At 42.0% G+C, this 23,789-nt stretch overlaps 1 protein-coding gene across 8 annotated transcripts in view; it reads left to right on the forward strand.

The window, feature by feature from the left end:
* The window catches only part of golga1 (golgin A1), a 76,609-nt gene that overhangs the window by 24,152 nt on the left and 28,668 nt on the right, over positions 1-23,789 (forward strand). For 7 of the 8 annotated variants that reach the window (XR_009787560.1, XR_009787561.1, XM_061766341.1 and 4 more), the window contains 11 exons: positions 1,779-1,876; positions 4,883-4,915; positions 5,037-5,165; positions 5,565-5,734; positions 6,442-6,553; positions 6,622-6,705; positions 6,860-6,985; positions 7,086-7,181; positions 17,599-17,694; positions 20,039-20,134; positions 21,795-21,935. Coding sequence is in view for 6 of the 8 variants with exons in the window: in XM_061766341.1 (XP_061622325.1) it covers positions 1,779-1,876; positions 4,883-4,915; positions 5,037-5,165; positions 5,565-5,734; positions 6,442-6,553; positions 6,622-6,705; positions 6,860-6,985; positions 7,086-7,181; positions 17,599-17,694; positions 20,039-20,134; positions 21,795-21,935 (1,181 nt within the window). In the remaining 2 variants the exon portion in view is untranslated. The remainder of the gene's footprint in view (positions 1-1,778; positions 1,877-4,882; positions 4,916-5,036; positions 5,166-5,564; positions 5,735-6,441; positions 6,554-6,621; positions 6,706-6,859; positions 6,986-7,085; positions 7,182-17,598; positions 17,695-20,038; positions 20,135-21,794; positions 21,936-23,789) is intronic. The other variant, XM_061766340.1, reaches the window with a different exon arrangement.

Here is a 23,789-nt window from a genome sequence, read left to right on the forward strand (position 1 = left end):
AGTTTGTCCTTTTTTGTAGCAGCACCAAACCAGTGATGGAAGAACACTGGACTGATTCGATGACCACTGTGTAGAACTGCCTCAGCAGCTCCTGTGGCAGGCCGTGCTTTCTCAGAAGCCGCAGGAAATACATCCTCTGCTGGGCCTTTTTGAGGACGGAGTTGATGTTGATTGCCCACATCAGGTCCTGAGAGACTGTAATTCCAAGGATATTGAAGGTCTCGACAGGTCAGAGTATATTACTCCAATTCCAAAGTCTATACACTGGCTTCCAGTCACCTTTGGAATAGATTTTACAGTTCTGCTACTGGTCTGTAAAGGTCCTGAATATATGAATGAAATGCTAATAGAATATAAACCCAGTAGGGCTCAGAGATTGACACACACTGGTCAAATCGTGGAGCACTGAGTCCAAAGCAAACATTGTGAAGCAGCATTTAGCTATTATGTTGCACACAAATGGAATAAGTTGCCAACAGAAGTGACGTCAGCCCCAAGTGTGCATGTTTTTAAGTCCAGGTTAAAAACTTTTTTTTTTTTCCCCCCCATGCTTTTTAGACCATTTCCACTTTTAAATGATATTTCTTACACTGTACGCTGTTTTAAATATTTAGAAGCTGTTTTTTCCCCCTTTGTTTTTAAATGCTTTTAATCGTGTAAAGCACATTGAGTTACCTTGTGTATGAAATATATATAAATATAAATAAATTTGCTTTGCTTAATCAGAAGTAGTTATTTGGCATGCAGCGTTTTGTCAAATTCTCTAAAGTTCTATTTCAAAGAGATCAATTGATATTTAATATTTTACTGTAGTAAAATTATTTTCGATATAATTCAGTTGTAAATCTGCCACATTCAACCTATTAAATACAACTAAGCATCAGTTGAAAAAATTTTACAAATCAAAATTAATTGGCAGGAGTTTATTGAATTAAAAAATATATTAGAAACTTGGCGCACTTGAGGTTAGTGTGTAATTAATTTGTAATTAAGTCACTGTATATAAATGTGGCCTTGCACATTTTTTTGTCAGCTACAATTTGAAATGGGAATTTTGACAAGTTGTTTTTGTGCAACGTATGATGTACAGCAAGCTTCTCCAGTATTAATTTGCAAAACTACATAGTGTTTTTACATTTTTCCAATAAAATGCTAGTGTTTACAAAAAATATTTTATGAGAGGAAATTAGATAACCTATTCCATTCGTGTGTATAGGGTGCATCATATCAGATATCCTGTTACATTGCATTTGCTAAGATAGAATATCCCCAGTGCTGTCATTATTGGATATTTCATAACGACTTGAGTGGTGTGTAAATGAAACTCTGTTTAAGCAGTTTCTCCGTTATTGGGATCCAATCTACTATCAGTTATGGCTTCTCACAAAATCAAAAGTATTACCCCTACCATTTCAATGACCCCCACAGCTTTTCTCACCCCACCATAAGATACTGGCTTAACTCTATCCATCACTTGAAGTAACTGGTTCTTTCAAGTGGCTCTTTTTAGTGTCCAAATCATCACACATCATGATTGTACAACACATAGCCAACCTACTATTAACAGTAAAACAGGCCATGAGCAAGTGTAATGAAAGGAATTTGTCAGCCTTTGCTGTCACAGCCTAATATTTTCACCTTCCAACTATGCTAACAGTTTTGCTTTTTGGCTGTAGCTGTTTTGCATTTACTTCTTGTTTGCAGTCAACTTCGTTTCTTTCCGTCATTATTTTTTAATTGTGCTGTTTGTTTTACTTTATCCCTCCTCTTCTGCCTAGCCTCCATTAAAAAACTTCAAGAGCAGAATGAGTTTCACCAGGCTAACAGAGCCAAAATGGCAGAGGGCATGACTGTAGCACTGGACAAAAAGGACCAGGTAAATGTTAATCTGACCAATGCAAACATACTGTGCCGTGGAAACATATATGTGTCCTTCCAGACTTCTTTTATTTTTTATTTATTTATTTATCCATCCATCCATCCATTTTCTGAGCCGCTTCTCCTCACTAGGGTCGCGGGCGTGCTGGAGCCTATCCCAGCTATCATCAGGCAGGAGACAGGGTATATCCTGAACTGGTTGCCAGCCAATCGCAGAGCACATACAAACAAACAACCAGTCGCACTCACATTCACACCTACGGGCAATTTAGAGTCTCCAATTCATGCATGTTTTTGGGATGTGGGAGGAAACCGGAGTGCCAGAAGAAAACCCACGCAGGCACGAGGAGAACATGCAAACTCCACACAGGCGGGGCCGGGGATTGAACCCCGCTCCTCAGAACTGTGAGGCTGACGCTCTAACCAGTCTTCCATCGTGCCGCTTATTTATTTATTTTTGGTTATTTATTACTTAAATGTTTCAAATCATCAAACCATTTAATCTCTCACAATGATAACCCATGTAAATATGAACTGCCATTTCTTAAATTAGATTTTATTTGTTAAGGGAAAATAAGTTCAAACCTATCTTGGCCATGTGAACAACTTCTTGTCCTTTCAATCTAATAATTGATTATGCCACCCTGGGCAGCAATAAGTGAAATCAAGCGTTTGCGATAACTGGTGATGAGTCTTTTGCAAAGCATTTTGGCTGTACTAAATCGTATTGGAGAATTTTCAAGCATGAAATGCCCTTTAAGGTCATTCCACAGCATTTCAATTGGATTTATGTCCAAACTTTGACTTGGCCACTCCAAAACCTTCATTTTGTTTGAGTCATTCAGAGCTACAGTTGCTGGTTACGTTTCAGGTTGTTGTCCTGCTGCATAACCCAAGAGCACTTGAGTTTGTGGGTGCGAACTGATGGCTGGAGGAGTTGGATAAAGTTAATCCCCAGCTGGAGGGAGAGAAGTTTAGGCTTCCCTGCTTAGGCTACTGCCCCCGTAACCCATATAAGTGGAGACGATGGATGGGTAGATGAAGGTCATACGTTTAAATTTTCATTTTTTTAGATCCTTTTCTTTTTTATTAGTTCCAAATGTACAGTGGGTACGAAAAGTATTCAGACCCCCTTAAATGTTTCACTCTTTTTTTTATATTGCAGCCATTTGCTAAAATCATTTATTTTTTTCCACATTAATGTACACACAGCACTCCATATTGACAGAAAAGAAAAACTGAATTGTTGAAATGTTTGCAGATTTATTAAAAATGAAAAACTGAAATATCACACAGCCATAAGTATTCAGACCCTTTGCTCGGTATTTAGTAGAAGCACCTTTTTGAGCTAATATAGTCTTTTTGGGAATGATGGAACAGGTTTTTCACACCTGGACTTTGGGATCGTCTGCCATTCCTCCTTGCAGATCCTCTCCAGTTCTGTCAGGTTGGATGGTAAACGTTGGTGGGCAGCCATTTTCAGGTCTTTCCAGAGATGCTCAATTGGGTTTAAGTCAGGGCTCTGGCTGGGTCATTCAAGAACAGTCACGGAGTTGTTCTGGGGCCACTGCTTCTGTTATTGCCTAGTCTGAGGTTCTAAGCACTCTGGAGAAGGCTTTCGTCCAGGATATCCCTGTACTTGTCCGCATTCATCTTTTCTTCGATTGCAACCAGTCGTCTTGTCACTCCAGCTGAAAAACACCCCCACAGCATGATGCTGCCTCCACCATGCTTCACTGTTTGGACTGTATTGGACAGGTGATGAGCAGTGCCTGATTTTCTCCACACATGCCACGTAGATTTAGGGCCAACAATTTCTATCTTGATCTCATCAGACCAGAGAATCTTATTTCTCACCATCTTTGAGTCCTTCAGGTGTTTTGTTTAGCAAACTCCATGTGGGCTTTCATGTGTCTTGGACTGAGGAGAGACTTCCGTCGAGCTCCATAAAGCCCCGACTGGTGGAGGGCTGTAGTGATGGTTGACTTTCTAGAACTTTCTCCCATCTCCCGACTTCATCTCTGGAGCTCAGCCACAGCCTCTTTGGGTTCTTCTTTACCTCTCTCACCGAGGCTCTTCTGCCCCAATTGTTCCGGTCGTCCCAAACGTCTTCCATGTAAGGATTATGGAGGCCACTGTGCTCTTAGGAACCTAAAGTGCAACAGAATTTTTTTTGTAACCTCGGCCAGATCTGTGACTTGCCACAATTCTGTCTCGGAGCTCTTCAGGCAGTTCCTTTGACCTCATGATTCTCATTTGCTCTGACACGCACTGTGAGCTGTAAGGTCTTATATAGACAGGTGTGTGGCTTTCCTAATCAAGTCCAATCAGTATAATCAAACACAGCTGGACTCCAATGAAGGTGTAGAACCATCTTAAGGATGATTAGAAGAAATGGACAGCATCCGAGTTAAATATATGAGTGTCACAGCAAAGGGTCTGAATACTTATGGCTGTGTGATATGTCAGTTTTTATTTTTGAATAAATCATCAGAAATTTCAACAATTCCTTTTTTTTTGTCAATATGGGGTGCTATGTGTACATTGAGGAAAAAAATGAAATCAAATGATTTTAAAAAATGGCTGCAATATAACAAAGAGTGAAAAATTTAAGGGGGTCTGAAAACCTTCTGTACCCATTGTATGTTTATTGTCCACACTTGTCATCCAGAGGTTACATAAGATGTATGGGTAAAGGTTCACAGGACTCGTAACTTTTTTTGACACGTGAGGTGCACAGGTCAAACGTTATCATACATCAAAACTGACCGGCAATAATAAGGCCTGGATGAGGCCACTGAAATTGAACTCAGCTTACTCATTATTTAAGAATGCGAGATTTGATATCTTTATGAGATGCTTAAATTGGCTTGATGAGCCCCGAAACATTCAAGTGGGATAAATACGCAAACAAACAAAAATAATGAAATCAGGTGCAGATACGTTTTCACAGCACTCTCGTTACATACATAGTCAGAGATTGTTTTCTATCATTTACCCACAGGAATGGATGAAGACGATGGCTGTTGTGGAAAAGGTAAGCACTGCGTGTTGTGATCATCATCGATCATTATTTTGAATGTTTTATCATTTTAGCATTTATTCACCACTTAATCATTTCTAACATTAGAAAACTCAACCTGCATGCATTTGTTTAGGAGAAGGCTGCCTTATCAGCAAGACTGGAAGAGATGATGGAGCAAAGCTTTTCACTCTTCCAGAAGAGGGATGATACTGATGAACTGGAGGGCTTCCAGCAACAGGAACTTTCTAAAGTCAAACACATGGTATGTTATGTGTGTAAAAAATGGATACTGCCCAGTAGAATTAAAAGGGGCTTTCGCAATTCTAAAGAAAAACACTTTTTGTCTTATTTGTTAATGTTAATATGACCTGACATTAGTACATGTAACATGATAAATATATGTGAAAACATGTGTCGTCTCTGGCCCAATTTGTGCCTCTAATTTGATTTGCAAGAAACCAAAGTGCCTGAGGGAACACGAGCAATCAGAGACAGGTGTGACTTACGTGTCACTCATTTGTGGTGCACTCGCAGGCACACTCAAAGTAGGCACACCCCTGTGGCCTTGTAAAAAAAAAAAAAAACTTCAAACCGATAACATTTAGTATTATTGGCTTAAATTTAAGACTACTAGTTTGTGATAGTCTGCTGTGTCTACTAGTTGCTGAAAAAGGAAGAACAACTGGGCCAGTGTGAGCGGGACCTCCAGCAGCAGGAGGCTGAACTTCATTCAGCGAAGCGAAGACTTTCTGAAACTCTGGGGAAACTTCAAGCTTTACAAAAGCAACATGACGAGAGCTCCAGATTCAACGCTGAGCTGGAGATAGAACGGTAATATGTAGCATTTTTATTTAGGCCTTTTTGGTCAGGAATTTACCAGATGGAGTGTAGCAGTTCACACGGCTGCCTTTCACGCAGTCAGTGTTAGATCAATGCCCCCTCAATGACTGTAGGTGTAGATTTAAGTCTGAGTGTGTCTGTCCCTATGATGATTTGCTGGTGACCAATCCAGAGTGTAGTCTGCTGGGATTGGCTCCAATTTCCCTCCTTTAATCAACATCAAGTATGTGTCCAAATCCAAAGTACAGACAATTACTCTCATTTTAATTGTCTATGAGCTTTGAGTTCATGAGCTATGTCTGTCTGCAAAGGTAGTGCTGTGGCATAAGTAAACCATTTAGTCCAAAATCAGAATCATAATTTAAATACAGAATATTCTAAAAGTAAATTGATGAAGGAAAAGTCAAAATACCTGTCGTAAAATTCACTAATTGCAAGTCCTACCAAAAATTTGTTAAATGTGTGTGCATTACTTGTTTGTGAAGTCACTACACTACACTGTGGTGTTATGCAACAAAAAATAATAAAATATGAAAACAGTGAAAAGTGAATAATCAATACATTCAAATGAATATAAACACAAAACTGTGTACAGATTCCAAAATAAACAAAATCCTTGTCTGATTAAAAGCTGATATGAATCATGAATATTGGTTAGATGTGTACTTGTATGTTGTAACAAAACTGGATATGTGCAGAGAGGAACTGCTGTTGCTCAGAGAAGAGGCAGATAAGAAAATTGGTGAGTTGGAGGGACAAAACCAGAAGCTACAGTTGGCCATCCATCAGGTCTCAGCAGACTTTGAGAAGGTCAGTCAAAATGTCTGAATTGTTTTTAGGTTTTACCTGGTATTTACAACAATGTGTTTTTCTTTCAGTCGCAGAGTATGGTGTCTTCGACAGAGCGCTCCCTTCATGATCTTCAGACTGAACATAATTCCGTCAAGTTGCAACAAGAAAAGGTCAAAGAACAAAAAAAAATTGCTTGTCAAACAACTACAGGTCATTACTGAAGTAATTGATAGTAAGCTTTTGGTGCGGCAGAATCTAATTGGATAGGTTGAATTCAGGAATTCATATATTGTATGTTTAAAGATAATGTCTTCAATTCATTAGGCTGCTGTTACAGAGGAGGACAAAGAGCGCTTATTGGGGGACCTTCAGAAGAAAGTGAACTCTTTAGAGAGGCAGTTGCAAGGAAACCTGAGCCAGGATGACCATCTGCTTGAGCTTCTCCAGGAGGTGAACTAAAGAAGCCAATTTAATTTCCCTCACAGTATTAATAAAGTCTATCAATCTGTCTGGGGAAGTTGATTGTTCATTTGTGGTTTTGCTTATGCAGAAGTCCGTTCTCGAACAAAGACTGGAAGAGACCAGAACAGAACTACTACAATTTCGGAAAAACCATGCTGACACAGTTAGCTCCTTGGAGGCACAGGTGCTCTCAAAACTCTACGATCCATGGTCCACACGCCTGTTATTGTCCACTTTACTACTATGAAAAGCTATTGTTGCAAGTACAGTATATTTGATACATTGTAAATACAGTACATACAGAAAAACATATTTGAAATATATTTGTCGATAAGGACATTACTTAAATACATGGACTTGATGAAGTCCAGTCCACATTTGAGGGTCCAGGTGACCAAATCGCCTACGTGTTCTAGTGGACATGCCCCATCTGACCTCCTGTGAAGAAATTAGGAATATTTGACCATAAGAAGCATAACTTTTAGTCAAGATTCAAAACAGATTAGTTTTTCACAGACAATGGGTAGTGTGCTCAGTATCAGTTATGGCTTCTCACAAAATCTACATTTTTCAACCACATAGGCCCCTGCGCGACCATCTCTGCAGTAAAACAGATTCTCAATTTTGTTTTTGTGCGTTTTTTTTTTTTTTTTTTTTTTGAGGCACAAAATATGGATTTTGAGTTGCAAACTGCGATGCAAGACCGCTTAATTCGAGCCTTGCATTGTGTAAAAGATATTGCCTCGTGGTCTCAGGAACACTTCAGATAACCGTTGTCAGTTAAAACAGTTCTTTGCTACTTCTACTTGTACAAATGCAAGTTAAAACTATACCCTGCAAAGCAAAAGTAATACTGTATATCAACAACACACAGAAATGCCACCGGCTTCTCTGGCCCCAAGCTCATCTACGATGGACTGACACAAAGTGGAAAAGTGTGCTGTGGTCTGATGAGTCCACATTTCAAATTGGTTTTGGAAATCATGGATGTCGTTTCCTCTGGGCCAAAGAAGAAAAGGACCATCCAGATAGTTATTAGTTCAAGTTCAAAAGCCAGCATCTGTGATGTTATGGAGGGGTGTTAAGTGTCCATAGTGTTGAAGGATGGTATCTCTCCGCCAGTCCTTCGCGTGTTCGTTGAATTTCGGATGATGAGAATGTTGGAGTCCGAATCAGAGACTGGAAATGAACTTCTTTAAGATCTTTTATTGCAGAATATTCTGGGTACAAATGTTCTACGGGCAAAGGCTGCAGCTGCACAAAATGTGCTCAAATGAGCGCTTTCTCAGCGTTCAGTGCGAGATTATATACAGTGTTCAGGGCGGTGTTTAAAGCTTGAGCAGGGTGGATCCAAGGTCACAGCATTATCTCTTCTTGGGACAAAACATCCTGTTTTGCGGCTGACGTAGTTTTCACACTTACGTGATTATCAGAACATTTTAATACTGAGGTTAGGTTACACAACATAAATAAACAAATAAGTCTATGTATGATCATGACATCAGTATATCACGTGCGAGGGCCTTCAATCCCCCTTTCGGACTCGAAAGAGTCCGACACCAGGATATGTTAAACAGCATGTAAGAGAATGTACCATTACAAAAATATGCCCGCGGGGTCATCGAGCATCTCAGGGGATACCCCCGAGGACAGGAGTGGCATCATCTGGGCGGGGTTGTTAACATCTCTTTTTTCGATAGCTGCTGTAATGAGTCGCTGGCTAAGAGAGCGCAAGCAAGGAATGCAACAACATCCACATATTGTGAGAAAAGCAGCAAACACAGCAATAGAAATAAAAATAGAAGATACCAGAGCCTTATAACGTCCAAAAACACTCATCCAATTGTCCCAAATAGAGATGTTTAATGTTCTGAGCCCTTCAATTGCAGAGGTTAGGCTGCCATCAGAAGCTGTGTTATTAGGAATAAAAGTGCAACATTGTTCGCCAAACATGGAGCCTCCTTTTTCTGCCAGGAGCATATCTAAAGCAATGCGATTCTGGAAAGCCATCAGAGAGGTGGCGGCTAGTTGACCATGTACTGCTTCAAATCCGCTTTGTGTCCAATTACCTAGGCGTTGCACATTGTAATGTACGTAATTAATTCTATGTGTGGTTTTATTTATAGTACACCACCAACAGATTGTGGATTCAAATCCTGCAGCAACCTGATCTGCAAGTTTATATTCATCGGGGACCCCTCGTGGTACGCCAATCGCATCAATGTATGTGGGGTCCCCCTTATCTTGCCATGTGCTAGTAGATCGTTTGGCTTTTTGTAAGTGGGATAAGTGTTGTGGTCCTAAGTTGTAAATAGTTTGCATCAACACATGAACCGTGGTTGGAAAGACCTTTACTGGCAGCAGGAGAGAAATCAGTGCACAGTAACCGGCTTGGTTCAAAGGGAGTTTGTCGAATATCCGGTCATCACCGCACCACCACCAGATGTCGCCCCTGGAGTGTGGCCGAAATGATGATCCCACAAGGATAAGTGACTGACATTGTTGTGCGTGGTTTAACCTTCCCGATCGGCCATTGTTTCCTGTAATGTTAATACAGGTGAAGTTGCCTTTTGCAACTTGGTTTAAAAACAGAGGTTTATCTTTTTGCCATCTTACCAATGGGTGTATTTTGTCCCATTTGGAACAGTTTCGTGAAGGTAGCGTTTTATTCATCAATTCCATAACACATTGTGTGTCAATATTGGCAGAGACCACCCTGAGTAAAGGACGAGGTCCCATGCAAACCACGCAATTTTTTTTAGTAGTCTTTGCCGCTTCCTCAGTTAATAATAGCCAATTGTTGCTGTTTCCTGATACGCCTGTGGTAACTCGAAACAAACCATCCACGCTATTTAAGGGTACACTGATGGCCGTCAACTTGATAGTTTGTGTATAATTATTTAATATTGGCTGATCAAGTTATCCCATAGTAGTGTTTTCACATATGACAACGGGAAAATGAGGGTCTGGTCCTGATGACCAGGCCCAGAGTAAAAAACCCCAGCATGAAACATTAAAAATGGTTGCACTTGGTGGACGCAATATACCATCGGGGAGAGCAAAGGTCAGTTTAAGTAGATCCCCTTTTTTGGTAAGGGTGATTTTGTCTTTGAAAAAGACAGCTTCTTTGGTCTTTCCCGATGGCCAATAGTTACCTTGTTGAGTGGTTATTAAAGAATCCCATCTTAAATCTAGCACGTTTCCTGTCATATACCACCAATAACCTCTCCAGCCCTCCCCTGTTATCTGAACGGTGTTTCTGAACCCTTTTAGAGATGTAATTGGTATTTCAACGGCGATAGAGGTGCTTGGTGGCACTGTTAAAGTTATCGAATGGTTGTACGTCCATTCTAAAATCCAGGGAACAGACTGGGACATAGGTACAGTTGAGTGACCTGAATTGAGTTTTCGCTTACCTCTCTGTATTGTTGTTAGGTTTGAGCGCGCACCAAGAGGCATCCAAAAATACCAAACAGGCAAGAGAGTTAATACAATAAAAAGGGTTGTGATGTAACAACAAATTGAAACGTTGTCCCATTTGCGGGCCATTGTTGGGTGGTGTTTTTTCAGGATCGTCGCTAGAGAGCGCTGTCAGCTTCTTCAGGACCAGGGGTTAGACTACCCGGTCCTAGGTTGAGTCACCGGGATTATTCTGCCCGTGTACCGTGATCTCAACCTTTGATGAGTGATGTCATCAGTGGGATGGGAACTGGTCTGGCGTTGACGTGCAGTCAGTACTTGCGGCAATGATGATCTGTCAGGGTGGGGTCTTTGCTGGTCGTGTAGAGGTGAGGTGGTACCACGTCTCCCCCTTTCCTTGTAGGCGGACAGCGGACGATGTTCTCTCCGTCACTTTATGAGGACCTGTCCACCTGGGTTCAGACCACTTTCTTTTGGTTACTTTCAACCATACAAATTCACTTTCATGCACTACCAAAGGAGCGTCGGGTTGTTTTGCAGTTAGTTGCGAAAAAGCAAGCATTAGTTGTTTGAGCTCCGGAGGGGTGGAAACATCTGTTGTCTCCAGTGGAGCTGTAGGAGCCGGAAACGGTCTGTTAGTATGACATTCAAATGGAGTCCAGCCTTTGGCTGAATTGAGTGACATTCGTACATTCATCAAAGCCAAAGGAAGGGCTTGTAGCCAATTGAGATTTGAAGTAGCTAAAGCTTTGGCCAATTTTTCCTTAATGTTCCGATTCATTCTTTCTACTTGTCCTTGGGACTGTGGGTGATATACTGAACCAAATGTGTGTTTCAGTCCCAGGGCTCTTTCTACTTCCTGCAAATGTTTATTTTTAAAATGGGTCCCATTATCAGACCTAATTTTACTTGGGAACCCATGAGATGGAATATAATGGTTAATCAAATGTTTAACCACTACGTTTGCCGTTTCTGTTTTGCAGGGATAGGCTTCAGGCCAACCGGAGAAGGAATCCACTATTACTAGTAGATACCTGTAACCGGACACACTTTTAATCATGTCTGTAAAATCCATCGAAACCACCTGCCCAGGTGCCGTCACGTCCGGATCGTGAGTTTCCTGGGGTGGTTTCGTGGTAGGCATGCTGTTATATCTGCTACAGACACTGCAATCCTGGAGTTCATTTTTAACAATTGCTCTCATGAAAGGATGCCACCAGGTGTGGAGTCGTCCCAGTGTTTCTTCCACGCCTACATGGCATGCTCCATGAGCTTCGCTTATCAACAGTTTTAATTGCTTCTGAGGTAGTATACATTTTCCTCCTTTTCTCCACATACCTTTCTCATCTCTCTCACCCCCTTTTGATTTCCACATACTCCTTTCTTCGGGACTCCCTTGTTCCTGCCATATTTTAACTGTTTCTTCTGTTACTTCCTGTCTGTCTTTTAATTCTGCTTCACTTACAACTAGTTGTGAGGTGGGAAGATAACCAGCCGCTGCCTTCGCCGCTTTATCCGCTGCGTCATTTCCTGCTGATACAAAATCATCCTTTTTAATGTGTCCTTTACATTTTAAGACTGCCACTGCTTTGGGCATCATTAATGCTTCTTTCAATTTTAATATTTTTTGATAATGTTTTATGGGGACTCCCGTTGCAGTCATGAAGTCATTTCTTTGCCATTCGGCCATGGCTGTATGTACTACTACATGAGCATATGCCGAGTCAGTGTAAATGTTGGTCGTTTTGTCTTGGGCCAGCTGGAGAGCAGCTGTTACTGCCGTTATCTCTGCTCTTTGGGCAGATTGTTGCCCTTTGAGTTTTTCCGCCTTTATAGTTACAAATCCTGTATCAGTTAGTTTTGTTACAGCAAACCCTGACTGGAGCCCTTGTTCTCCTTTAAAACAGCATCCGTCCGTGAATAGTATCAAGTCAGGATTTTGCAAGGGCATGTCATATAGATCTTCCCTAAGTGTGTTATCTGTTATAATTCGTTGGGTACAGCAATGAGGCTGTCCTTCAAAAAGCCCTTCAGCCATGTTAATGCCCTCGTGTGTAAAAAGTATATGTGGTTGTGTGAGTATTACCTCAATTTTCCTTTGTCTTCCTCCTGTCATGGTGAAAACATGGCTTGTCACGTACTGTACTGTACTGTGAGAAGTGCGTACTGTCAATGGATGATGTAAGACAATGTGTGATGTTTTTTGAATGAGTCGAGCTAACTCAGAGGCAAATGCCGCGCATACTGGATGTCGCTTTTCATATTTTTCAAGTGGCGTAGAGGCATATATCAGAATCATCTTTATTTGCCAAGTATGTCCAAAACACACAAGGAATTTGTCTCCGGTAGTTGGAGCCGCTCTAGTACAACAGACAGTCAATTTACAGAACACTTTGGAGACATAAAGACATTAACAAAAAACAACAACAAACAACAATTGTGCAAAAAGATGCAGAGTCCTCAGTTCGAATGGCTAATATCGCAATAGTCCGGTGCAATGACCATTGTGCAAAGGGCACTGAGACTTCAAGGAGTGTATGCGGTTTAAAGTGACGAGTAGTGCGATAATCTGGGACAATGGTTGTGCAAATGTTACAGATACTCCTCAATCAGTGTGCAAATGGAGCAGATACTACTCTGGCATGAGTGGCCACTATATGCAAATATGCAAATAGTGCAGCACGGCGAGACAACTACAGTGAGTGCACGAGTAATACATAATACAGAAATGTGACAACGAACTCAAGTCAAAAAATTGCCAGCTTGTTGTAATGGAATTGTAAGTTAGCTGTTCAAGAAGTTGATTGCAAGAGGGAAGAAGCTGTTGGAATGTCTACTAGTTCTAGTTTGCATTGATCGGTAGCGCCTACCTGAGGGAAGGAGCTGGAAGAGCTGGTGACCAGGGTGGGGAGGGTCCGAGAGGATTTTGCACGCCCTTGTCTTAGTTCTGGCAGCGTGCAAGTCCTCAAGGGTGGGTAGGGGGGTACCGACAATCCTTTCAGCAGTTTTGATTGTCCGTTGCAGTCGGAGTTTGTCCTTTTTTGTAGCAGCACCAAACCAGACTGTGATGGAAGAACACAGGACTGATTCGATGACCGCTGTGTAGAACTGTCTCAGCAGCTCCGGTGGCAGGCCATGCTTTCTCAGAAGCCGCAGGAAGTACATCCTCTGCTGGGCCTTTTTGAGGACGGAGTTGATGTTGGTCGCCCACTTCAGGTCCTGGGAGATTGTAATTCCCAGGAACTTGAAGGTCTCGACGGTTGACACAAGGCAGCTGGACAGCGTGAGGGGCAGCTGTGGCGAAGGATGCCTCCTGAAGTCCACGATCATCTCTACAGTCTTGAGCGTGTTCAGCTCCAGGTTGTGTCGGCCGCACCACAGCTCCAGCCGCTCCGCTTCCTGTCGATATGCAGACTCGTCACCGTCCTTGATGAGGCCGATGACAGTGGTGTCATCTGCAAACTTCAGGAGTTTGACAGTCGGGTTCGCTGAGGTGCAGTCGTTCGTGTAGAGAGAGAAGAGCAGCGGAGAGAGGACACAACCTTGGGGCGCCCCAGTGCTGATGCTGCGTGTGGATGAGGTGGCCTCCCCCAGCCTGACCTGCTGTGTCCTGCCCGTCAGAAAGCTGTAAATCCACTGGCAGATGGCAGGTGAGACGCTGAGCTGGAGAAGCTTGGATGAAAGGAGTTCAGGGATGATGGTGTTGAACGCTGAGCTGAAGTCCACGAACAGGATCCTCGCGTAGGTCCCTGCACTGTCGAGGTGTTCTAGGATGAAGTGCAGTCCCATGTTGACTGCATCATCCGCAGATCTGTTCGCTTGGTAGGCAAACTGCAGGGGGTCCAGCAGGGGACCTGTGACACTCTTGAGGTGGTCCAGCACAAGACGTTCAAAGGACTTCATGACCACAGATGTCAAAGCGACAGGCCTGTAGTCATTCAGACCCGAGATTGCAGGTTTCTTGGGGACTGGGATGATGGTGGAGCGTTTGAAGCAGGATGGAACTTCGCACATTTCCAGTGATCTGTTGAAGATCTGAGTGAAGACTGGCGCGAGCTGGTCCGCGCAGACTTTGAGGCAGGATGGAGACACGTGGTCCGGGCCTGCCGCTTTGTTAATCTTTTGTTGTTTGAAGATGCGTCTCACATCCTGTTCATGGATGGTTAACGCAGAGGTCAGAGGTGTGATTGTGGTCGCGGGTGCGGCCGGATTGGTGTGTGGTGTGAAACTGTCCTTTTCAAATCTGCAGTAGAAGGTATTCAAGTCGTTGGCTAGTGTGCTATTGTTCTCAGCTTGGGGGGATCGTCGCTTGTAATTAGTCAGCGACTGGAATGCATGCCAGACTGATTTAGAGTCGTTTGCGCTAAACTGTTTTTCCAACTTTGCTGTATAGATCCTCTTTGCAATGTTAATTTCTTTGGTCAGCTGGTTTCTAGCTCGATTATACAGGGCCCTGTCCCCGCTCTGATATGCGTCCTCCTTAGCTTGGCGAAGCTGCTTAAGTTTAGCAGTGAACCACGGCTTATTGTTGTTGAATGTGCGAAATGATTTTGTTGGAACACAGACCTCTTCACAGAAACTGATATAGGATGTAACAGTGTCCGTATATTCATCCAGGCTGCCAGCTGAATTTTCAAAGACACTCCAGTCTGTGCAGTCTAAGCAGCTTTGAAGTTCCATCTTGGCTTCATTTGTCCACTTTTTGACAATTTGTCCACTTATAGACAAATTTGTCTTTCTCCTGATTCCCCCTTTTGATAAAGAGCAGCAGATACACTGCTGGTCTTTTCAGAAACATCCAGGAAAAACATTCTGTTGTAGTCAGGAATAGCCAATGCGGCAGCTGAGGACAAGTGCTGTTTGAGGTTTACAAAAGAGTGTTCCGCTTCAGAGGTCCAAGTGAGGATATGTGACAAATTTCTCATTCCTTCAATGTTAACCATTTGGCGAAGAGGATGTGTAAGTTCTGCAAAGTCCGGGACATGATGGCGTGAGTAGTTGCACAGTCCTAAGAAGGCGAGCATTTGTTTGACATTGACAGGTTTCGGGTGGTGTAAGATGTCATCTTTGTGTGAGGGAGACATCCCTGTGCCTTTGCATGAAATAAGGCGTCCCAAAAAGGAAACTTGTGGCCTTGCAATTTGTAGTTTGCTTTTGGAGCACTTAAGTCCTACTGACGCTAGATGAGACAAGAGTCGCTGGGTGGCTCGAAGACATAACGACTCGGAAGAGGCAGCCAACAATATGTCATCTACATATTGTATTAAGAGCACACCTTCCAGAAGTTGAAGTGGTGATAAAAGTTGTCTGAGATGATCATTGAACAGTCCTGGTGACAGAACAAAGCCTTGTGGAAGTCGGTTGTAAGAATAGCATTCATTATTCCAAGTAAATGCAAAACATTGCTTCATAGATGGGTCAAGAGGAATGCAGAAAAATGCATTAGCCAGATCAATGCAAGTAAAATGGGTGTGGGACGGAGAGAGCTGAGACAGGGCTGAGTGCGGATTGGGTACTGGAAGTGTTGGTGTCAAGACCGCTGCATTTATTGCCCTAAGGTCATGTACCATTCGGAATTTTCCAGTATTTTTCTTTTCAACTGGTAGAATGGGTGTATCATACTCTGACTCACGTATTTTGCACAATACTCCTGCTTTTAGCAAGCCTTCAATGGTTTCTGTAATGCCAATTCGACCTGCTTCCTTCATTGGATACTGTGGTATCCAAATAGGATCAGGCTTCATTTTGAATTTCACCGGCTGTACTTGACACAATCCCACGTCTGTTGGGTCTGTAGACCACAAATGTAGAGGCAAAGATTGTACCATAGGATTGGCAAATTCACTGTCCGTTGTTTCTCGTCCATGATGTCTGTCCAACAAGCAATGCTCCAGGGTTGATGTTGGTGTATACAATGCTGACTGTATCCAGTATGCATCATAGGATATTGTAGCCAGACAAAAAAATTAAGCATTTCTATGTTTGACATTTTTATTTCACTTGTGCTGTTATTCTATTTGACGATAACCTTGCATATTTTGCAGGTGACCGTGTTGTGTTGTTTCCACACACTTTTAGCATAGTACGTACGGCCGTATGCCGTATCGCGATAAGTGTTTCGACACTGTCGTAAAGTGACACAAGTGTTGTGATGTTTATGTGTGCTGTGTCCTACAACCTCTATTATGAATACATTCCTCATAAGCACACTGTTGTTATACACACTATATTGGACATAACATTTTAGCAGTAAAGATGGAGCTTCACTTCGCGCCGCTACCCTCATTCCTCCCCGCCAGTCCCGTGGTTCCACTCGTATGAATATTGTAACACTTGCAACGATCATAATAGATGAAGCTCGTGAGCCTAACTGCTGTTCTCATTCAGAACCAGGTGATTTTTGTTCTCTCGGACCCACACATGAAGGCAAACTGTTTCGCTTGGTTGGCCTGACATTTCGCTGCTCCATAGAACAGCGTCGGGTGCATTATCTTTCGCCAGCGATTGGTCAGTCGAAACTTCTCGGTAAATTGGCCGATTGGAAAACAAGATGCCAAAAACACGTAATTAGCCATTAATTGACTTCAAGCTTAAGACGTCGATGCGGAGTAGTGAAGTCGACTTGTCGACGAATCTGTTTAACGCCTACCTGACGCAGCACTGGCAGGGAATTTATCCCCCACCGTCGGCATGATGGGAAGCGACATTTACGGCTAAACCATCAGTGTAATACCCGTAATAGTGACGTTCTCGAAAAAAAGTTGATTAGTCACTTATAATGTAAATTCAATTGAATTAACGAATGGAAGCGTTATCAACTTGATTTAATTAATTGAAATGGATATAATGTATGCATGCCCTACGAGTGACTGGCAACCCAGGTGTACCCCACCCCTTGGCCAAAGTCAACTGGGATAGACTCCAGCTCACCCCCAACCCTAATCACGGCAAGTGGTATAGAAAATGAATGGATCATGTATGAATGCTGTGTAATACATTTCAATTAAAAATTAATGATATTACACACGTATCTCTTTGCTTTGCATTATAAAATAGTCAGAACTCCACTATGGTGTGGAGGACGAAACATTTGTGGCTTTTGCAATCATCAAAGTTGCTCATCCCTCTTCTAGCACAATCTCTTCTCCAGCTCACTACATTTTTTTTTTTATGTCTCTCAGGTATCCAGAATGACGTGCAACATTACAGAACTGCAAACACTTCTCCGACATAAAGATGAATCCTCGAGATCCTACCGAGAAAGAACAGACACACAAGTAAGCAAAAACATCCATGTTAGGAAAATACCAGAGACACGTTAGTGGTGTCACGATACCAAAATTCTGACTTCGATACAATACCTGTATAAAATACCTCGATACCAGTACTGAAACGATACCACGGCAAACATTTATAACTTCAATAAAAACAGTGGAATGAAATTGACAAAACAACTTAAAATACTTTTATATTTATTTTTAATTAATTCAAACTGTTAGGATAAATTATTGTCATAAAAGAATTAGCCCATATTTAAAAGTAATTTTCTAAAATAATAATTTGATCAATGCCTGCCTTATATATAGGGGTGTCACGGTACAAAAATTCTGACTTCGATACCATCCATCCATCCATTTTCTGAGCCGCTTATCCTCACTAGGGTCGCGGGCGTGCTGGAGCCTATCCCAGCTATCATCAGGCAGGGGGCGGGGTACACCCCAAACTGGTTGCCAGCCAATCGCAGGGCACATACAAACAAAAAACCATCCGCACTCACATTCACACCTACGGGCAATTTAGACTCTTCAATTAACCTACCCTGCATGTTTTTGGGATGTGGGAGGAAACCGGAGTGCCCGGAGAAAACCCACGCAGGCACAGGGAGAACATGCAAACTCCACACAGGCGGAGCCGGGGATTGAACCCCAGTCCTCAGAACTGCGAGGCAGACGCTCTAACCAGTAGTACACCGTGCCGCCTACTTCGATACCATACCTGCATAAAGTACCTCGCTTCCAGTACTGAAACCAAAATCTAAAACATCAGCAAAAGCAGTGGAATGAAAACTGACAAAACAACTTCAAATACTTTTATATTTATTTTTATTAATTCAAAACATTATGATAAACTTGAAAAATTATCTAATACCGGAATTAGCTCATTCTTAACATTGGTAATTTAAAAATAATTAGATCAATGCCTGCATTATCATATATATTATATGACGAATATGTGTGTGTGGTATGTATTTAAAATTGTACGTCTATATACAGTACAGTGGCTTGCGATACGAGTTTAATTAGTTCTGTAACCATGCTCTTATCCCAAAACCTCTTAAAACATATTTCTCCATTAAAATGAAAGGAAATGCACTTAATCCATTCCAGTCCTCCGAAAGACACCACAATTTTGTTTTTGTTTTTAAAAAAGACAGGTGGCAGTATATTGTAATATTTAGTCATAAAAAAAACATGTATGGATTAGAGACAGTGGCACTGAAGAGACAACAGGAAGCAGAGCTGGAGGTGGCGGAAATGAAGATGTTGAGGTTCGCTCTTGGAGTGACCAGGTTGGATAAAATTAGAAATGAGCTCATCAGAGGGACAAAGTTCGACGTTTTGGAGACAAAGTTAGAGAGAGCAGACTTCAATGGTTTGGACACGTCCAGAGGAGAAATAGTGAGTATATTGGTAGAAGGATGATGATGATGATGATAACGGGACAAGCCGAAAGGAAAAGAAGAAGAAGAAGAGTCATAAAAAAAACATAATAGAAGAGAATGTAATCAATCCAAACGTCTCACACATGCAAACACAAACTGAAGTTTCATTTGCGTGCCTGTAAATTTAAATGCACCGTCTCTCTCTCTCTCTCTCTCTCTCTCTCTCCCTCCTCTCTCTCTCTCTCTTTCTCTCTCTCTTTACGTGTGTTGCAAAAAAAATTCCACTCAACAGTACGGCATTGTGTGCAAACAAACTAACAAAATTTGCAACCCACATTACATTCAGTTCTTCTTTAAATAATGTTTTCCGTCTCGATCGATATGCTCCGTGTGATTCCTCCACATCAAATGCTCGTGTCTTCTGCAGATATATCTCCATAACTTCTCCGTTGAGCTCTTGTCCACAGCTTTAAATTGTTTTAAAGAGCCGGTTGGTGTTAATGTATTTGATTTTTGTATTATGTTAATTGTTAGCCCGTGTGGCTGCGGTGTTTTCCATTGTATGCCTGAAGGAAAGCTGTGGTTGTTCAAAATACACGTTCTCTTTGTTTTATAGTTGGTTTTCAAGTAAACTCCAACTGGTAGTGGCAATGTACAGCTTGAAGCCTCTTTTATGAAGAATATTTACTAACTATAGCAACTAAAGTGCTGCTTGTTGTCAAGTAAGTGGAGCCTGCTGCCGACATGCAGCACTCATTTCTCAAGTTTGGGCTCGGAAGTCAAAGCAAAAACTCGGCCAATCGATGGCTCGTATCTCGAAAAACTCGTAAATCAGGTTACTCGTATCTCATGGTACCACTGTATATGCATGATGTACTGTATATACTATATTGAACTGCTAAATATGTGTTGTTGAAATATTTTATTCTATCGTATTATTGTACTGTATTCTTTTTCAGATCGCAACCCTGGAGCAGCAAGTCCTAGCAAGTTGTGATCGACTGAAAAGTGCAGAACAACAGATTGAAATGAAAAAACGGCAGACAGAAAAACTGGTTAGTTCCATTCTAGAAAGTCAAGAATATTTAGTCATATTTAGACCTTAATTTTTTTAATCAGTGAAATCAATACTACATGAAATTAGGGGTGTCCTGACCCAATTTTTGAGATCGGAAATCGGTCCGATTTTGCCAACGAAACAAGTATCGGATTAGACTCGATCTAAACTCTCCGATTTTACCACTCATATTTATACAAGCAGTCCATTCCATGCTCCGCTTCAGAACTTCTATCCAGCATCGCCTGGAGGGCAAACAGAGCCCACGTGATCATAACAACAGCTTGCTAAGGGGCTCGCATAGTAGCAAGGAGTAAAAGTGAATGTTGCTTGCTTAGTCATTTACTGACACTACAGTTGAAGTTAAATGTAAAACTAAATACACATAACAAAAGAATTACACACATGAAATGTTCAAATAATCACATTAGATTTCTGTCTTCGTTTTTGTTCACAAAAATCGCTAGATTGAAGCCAACACACAATGAATGAAAAACACCATTGACGAGCTAACGAAAATTTGCATCAAACTCGTGGCACTTATATCTCTCAAATGAATATTGCTACACAAATGTTGTATAACCACAGACAAACAGGCAATATAACAATACTCTGGCATATTGTCTTCAAATTCTGTGAAAAACGTCTTATAATATTTGATTGTGACTTCTACTTTCTTTGTTACCGCAAGTGTGTATTGCATTGTGTATCACACTGCCCCTCCAAGGCCAAGATGTGCACTGCAGGAACAGCGATTGTCAATAAAACGAAACCCCAGTTGCATAAAGAAGTTCAAAACTATATTGCCGCACATGGGGAGAAAGCAAATTATGTTCCCACTATATACTAACAGTAAAAAAAAAGAACTGAATTTAACTTTGTTGTTTTGCACTTTAAAGGTATAATTTGTATTCATTATCGATTGAGATTATTTTGGTTATGGTTATTTTAACAGTTCATGTTTTTCTTCATTTTTTTTTAAGTTAGTTTTTATTTAAATACAAATGTAGAATATGGTTATGCAGAGCTGCCAAATGTTACGAAACATCCATATTTTTGCGAAAATCACTTAACATTGACTCGTTATGGCCGTAACACTGATTGTTCTAAATATTGGGGAAAAAGAATCCAGTGTCTGACATTACCGTCATGTCCACATTGAACTGCAGCTTGGTGAATGCTATTTTAGTATGCCCCCGGGCTGCCAGGCAAATGAATGTACCGTATGGAACATTCATCCAGCACTCTTTGCGTCCGGTGTCAACCTATTGTAAGTCACTGATCATTGCCTCCATGGTAGCAAATAAGGGAAGGGAGGACGAGGAGTGGATAGGCGAAGATGATGTCAAAGCCATGCTAATTGCTAAGCTATTGTGTCCTTCAGTCGCAAAACATCGAAATAAGTGATTTTGATGATAGAGTACACTTGTCACATAAGTCTGGCTGGAACCGTGTTTTTGTGGAGAGTAACCAAAAGAACAACAAAATAACAGGCCAATGAATGTACCGTATTTTCACAACCATTTTCTTAATCATATCTGTGACAAAGGACTTTCCTATGAGAGATCCTATGAGAATATTAGGAAAGATGCATTCACCTCTTGGTTTTTTTCTTACAAAAACAGTGTAGTAATCAAGTGATGCGTTTGTTTTTTCAGCAAGGAGAGTGGAGTGCAGAGAAGGCCTTTTTGGATCAGCAGTTGTCTTTGTTACAGCAGCAGAGTATGGAGAAGAAAAACAGACTCGAGGAGAATATCACCGCTTTACAGACAGAAAAACGTACAATGCAAGACACAATAGTAGGTTCTGCTCAAAATTGCTCAAATACGGCTTGTTTTGTACAGTTTTGAAAAATGTTATTTGACAAGCGGTGTTTACAGGACTTACCGAAACTAACCATCACAGATGTACATCGCATTTGTAAGTCCTCCCCCAAAGCAGCATGTAGGAAATTGGAGAAAGGCAGTAGCTGTGGAATATTTTATTATTCGAGTATCCTACTAAAAATTATATTGAATAATCGAATCTTCGGACAAACTATATTTTTGCCTGGTTAAAGGGGAATTATGAATACACGAGAAAATAAGCCATTTCACTTAATGAGCAACCACTTGGTTTCCTTTTGTAGATAATCAACTGCACAGCGAACAGTATTTTCTTGTCTATAAACATTTTCAGTCAGGCAATTCCAAACTTGAGAATCAAGAACCAATTGGAACCGGGACTAGTGGTCCGGTTCTCCCAGAATCGTTCAAATTGAAAAATTTCGGTTCCCATGTTCGCCTCTTGGATTCCACTTGGAATCAGATTATATTGTGCAAAGGAGGCTTTCACGATGTGTATAAGTCTGACGGGCTCCCTCCCGCTCCGAGCCTCAGCCTACACAGCGTGGAACTTCAGTGAAGTCAAATTGGGTGAGTGAACAATAAAATACATCTATGCCAACATTGAGGCAGCTAAGGCAGTTAAACGGTTGGTTGCACTTTTGCACTGATGGTTTGTAGCATTTATTTTAGTCTTCAAACCAATGTAATGTAATGTTCTCCCCGTGCCTGCGTGGGTTTTCTCCGGGTGCTCTGGTTTCCTCCCACATCCCAAAAACATGCATGGTAGGTTAATTGAAGTCTCTAAATTGCCCCGAGGTGTGAATGTGAGTGCGGATGGTTGTTTGTTTATGTGCTTGACGGCATCCCTCACCAACGGGTTTGGGAATTGCCGCCACGACAGGCATCGACCACCTTACGGCCACAGCTCCAGTCGGCCGCCTCAGCAATGGAGGCGACACGACCACAAAGTCGATCATCGAACTGTGCACGTGTGGACACCCTTATGCTTGAACATGGTGTTCGTTATGGACAATCCGTGATGAGCACCGAAGTCCAATAACAGAACACCGCTCGGGTTCTGATCGGGGGGCGGGGGGAGGGGGGGGGGGGGCGTTCCTCCTAATCACGACCTTGCAGGTCTCACTGTCATTGCCCACGTGAGCATTGAAGTCCCCCAGCAGAACGTTGGAGTCCCCAGCGGGAGCGCTCTCCAGCACCTCCTCCAAGGACTCCAAAAAGGGTGGGTACTCTTAACTGCTTTTTGGTGCATAGGCACAAACAACAGTCAGGACCCGTCCCCTGACCCGAAGGCAGAGGGAGGCTACCCTCTCGTCCACCGGGGTGAACCCCAACGTACAGGCGCCAAGCCGGGGGGCAATAAGCATACACACACCTGCTCGGCGCCTCTCACCGTGGCAACTCCAGAGTGGAAGAGAGTCCAACCCCTCTCGAGAGGACTGGTACCAGAGCCCAAGCTGCGTGAGGAGGCGAGTCCGACTATATCTAGTCGGAACTTCTCAACCTCACACACCAGCTCGGGCTCCTTCCCTGCCAGAGAGGTGACAATTCCACGTCCCTCGAGCCAGCTTCTGTAGCCGGGGATCGGCTCGCCAAGGTCCCCGCCTTCGGCCGCCGCCCAGCTCGCACTGCACCCGACCCCAATGGCCCCTCCCACAGGTGGTGAGCCCATGGGAAGGGGGAACATATAAAACATATATATATATATATATATATATAAATATATATATATATATATATATATATATATATATATATATATTTATATATATTTATCTATATATATATATATATATTTATCTATATATA

Source organism: Phyllopteryx taeniolatus, chromosome 3 (genome assembly GCF_024500385.1).
Source record: "Phyllopteryx taeniolatus isolate TA_2022b chromosome 3, UOR_Ptae_1.2, whole genome shotgun sequence".
Classification (NCBI taxonomy): Eukaryota; Metazoa; Chordata; class Actinopteri; order Syngnathiformes; family Syngnathidae; genus Phyllopteryx; species Phyllopteryx taeniolatus.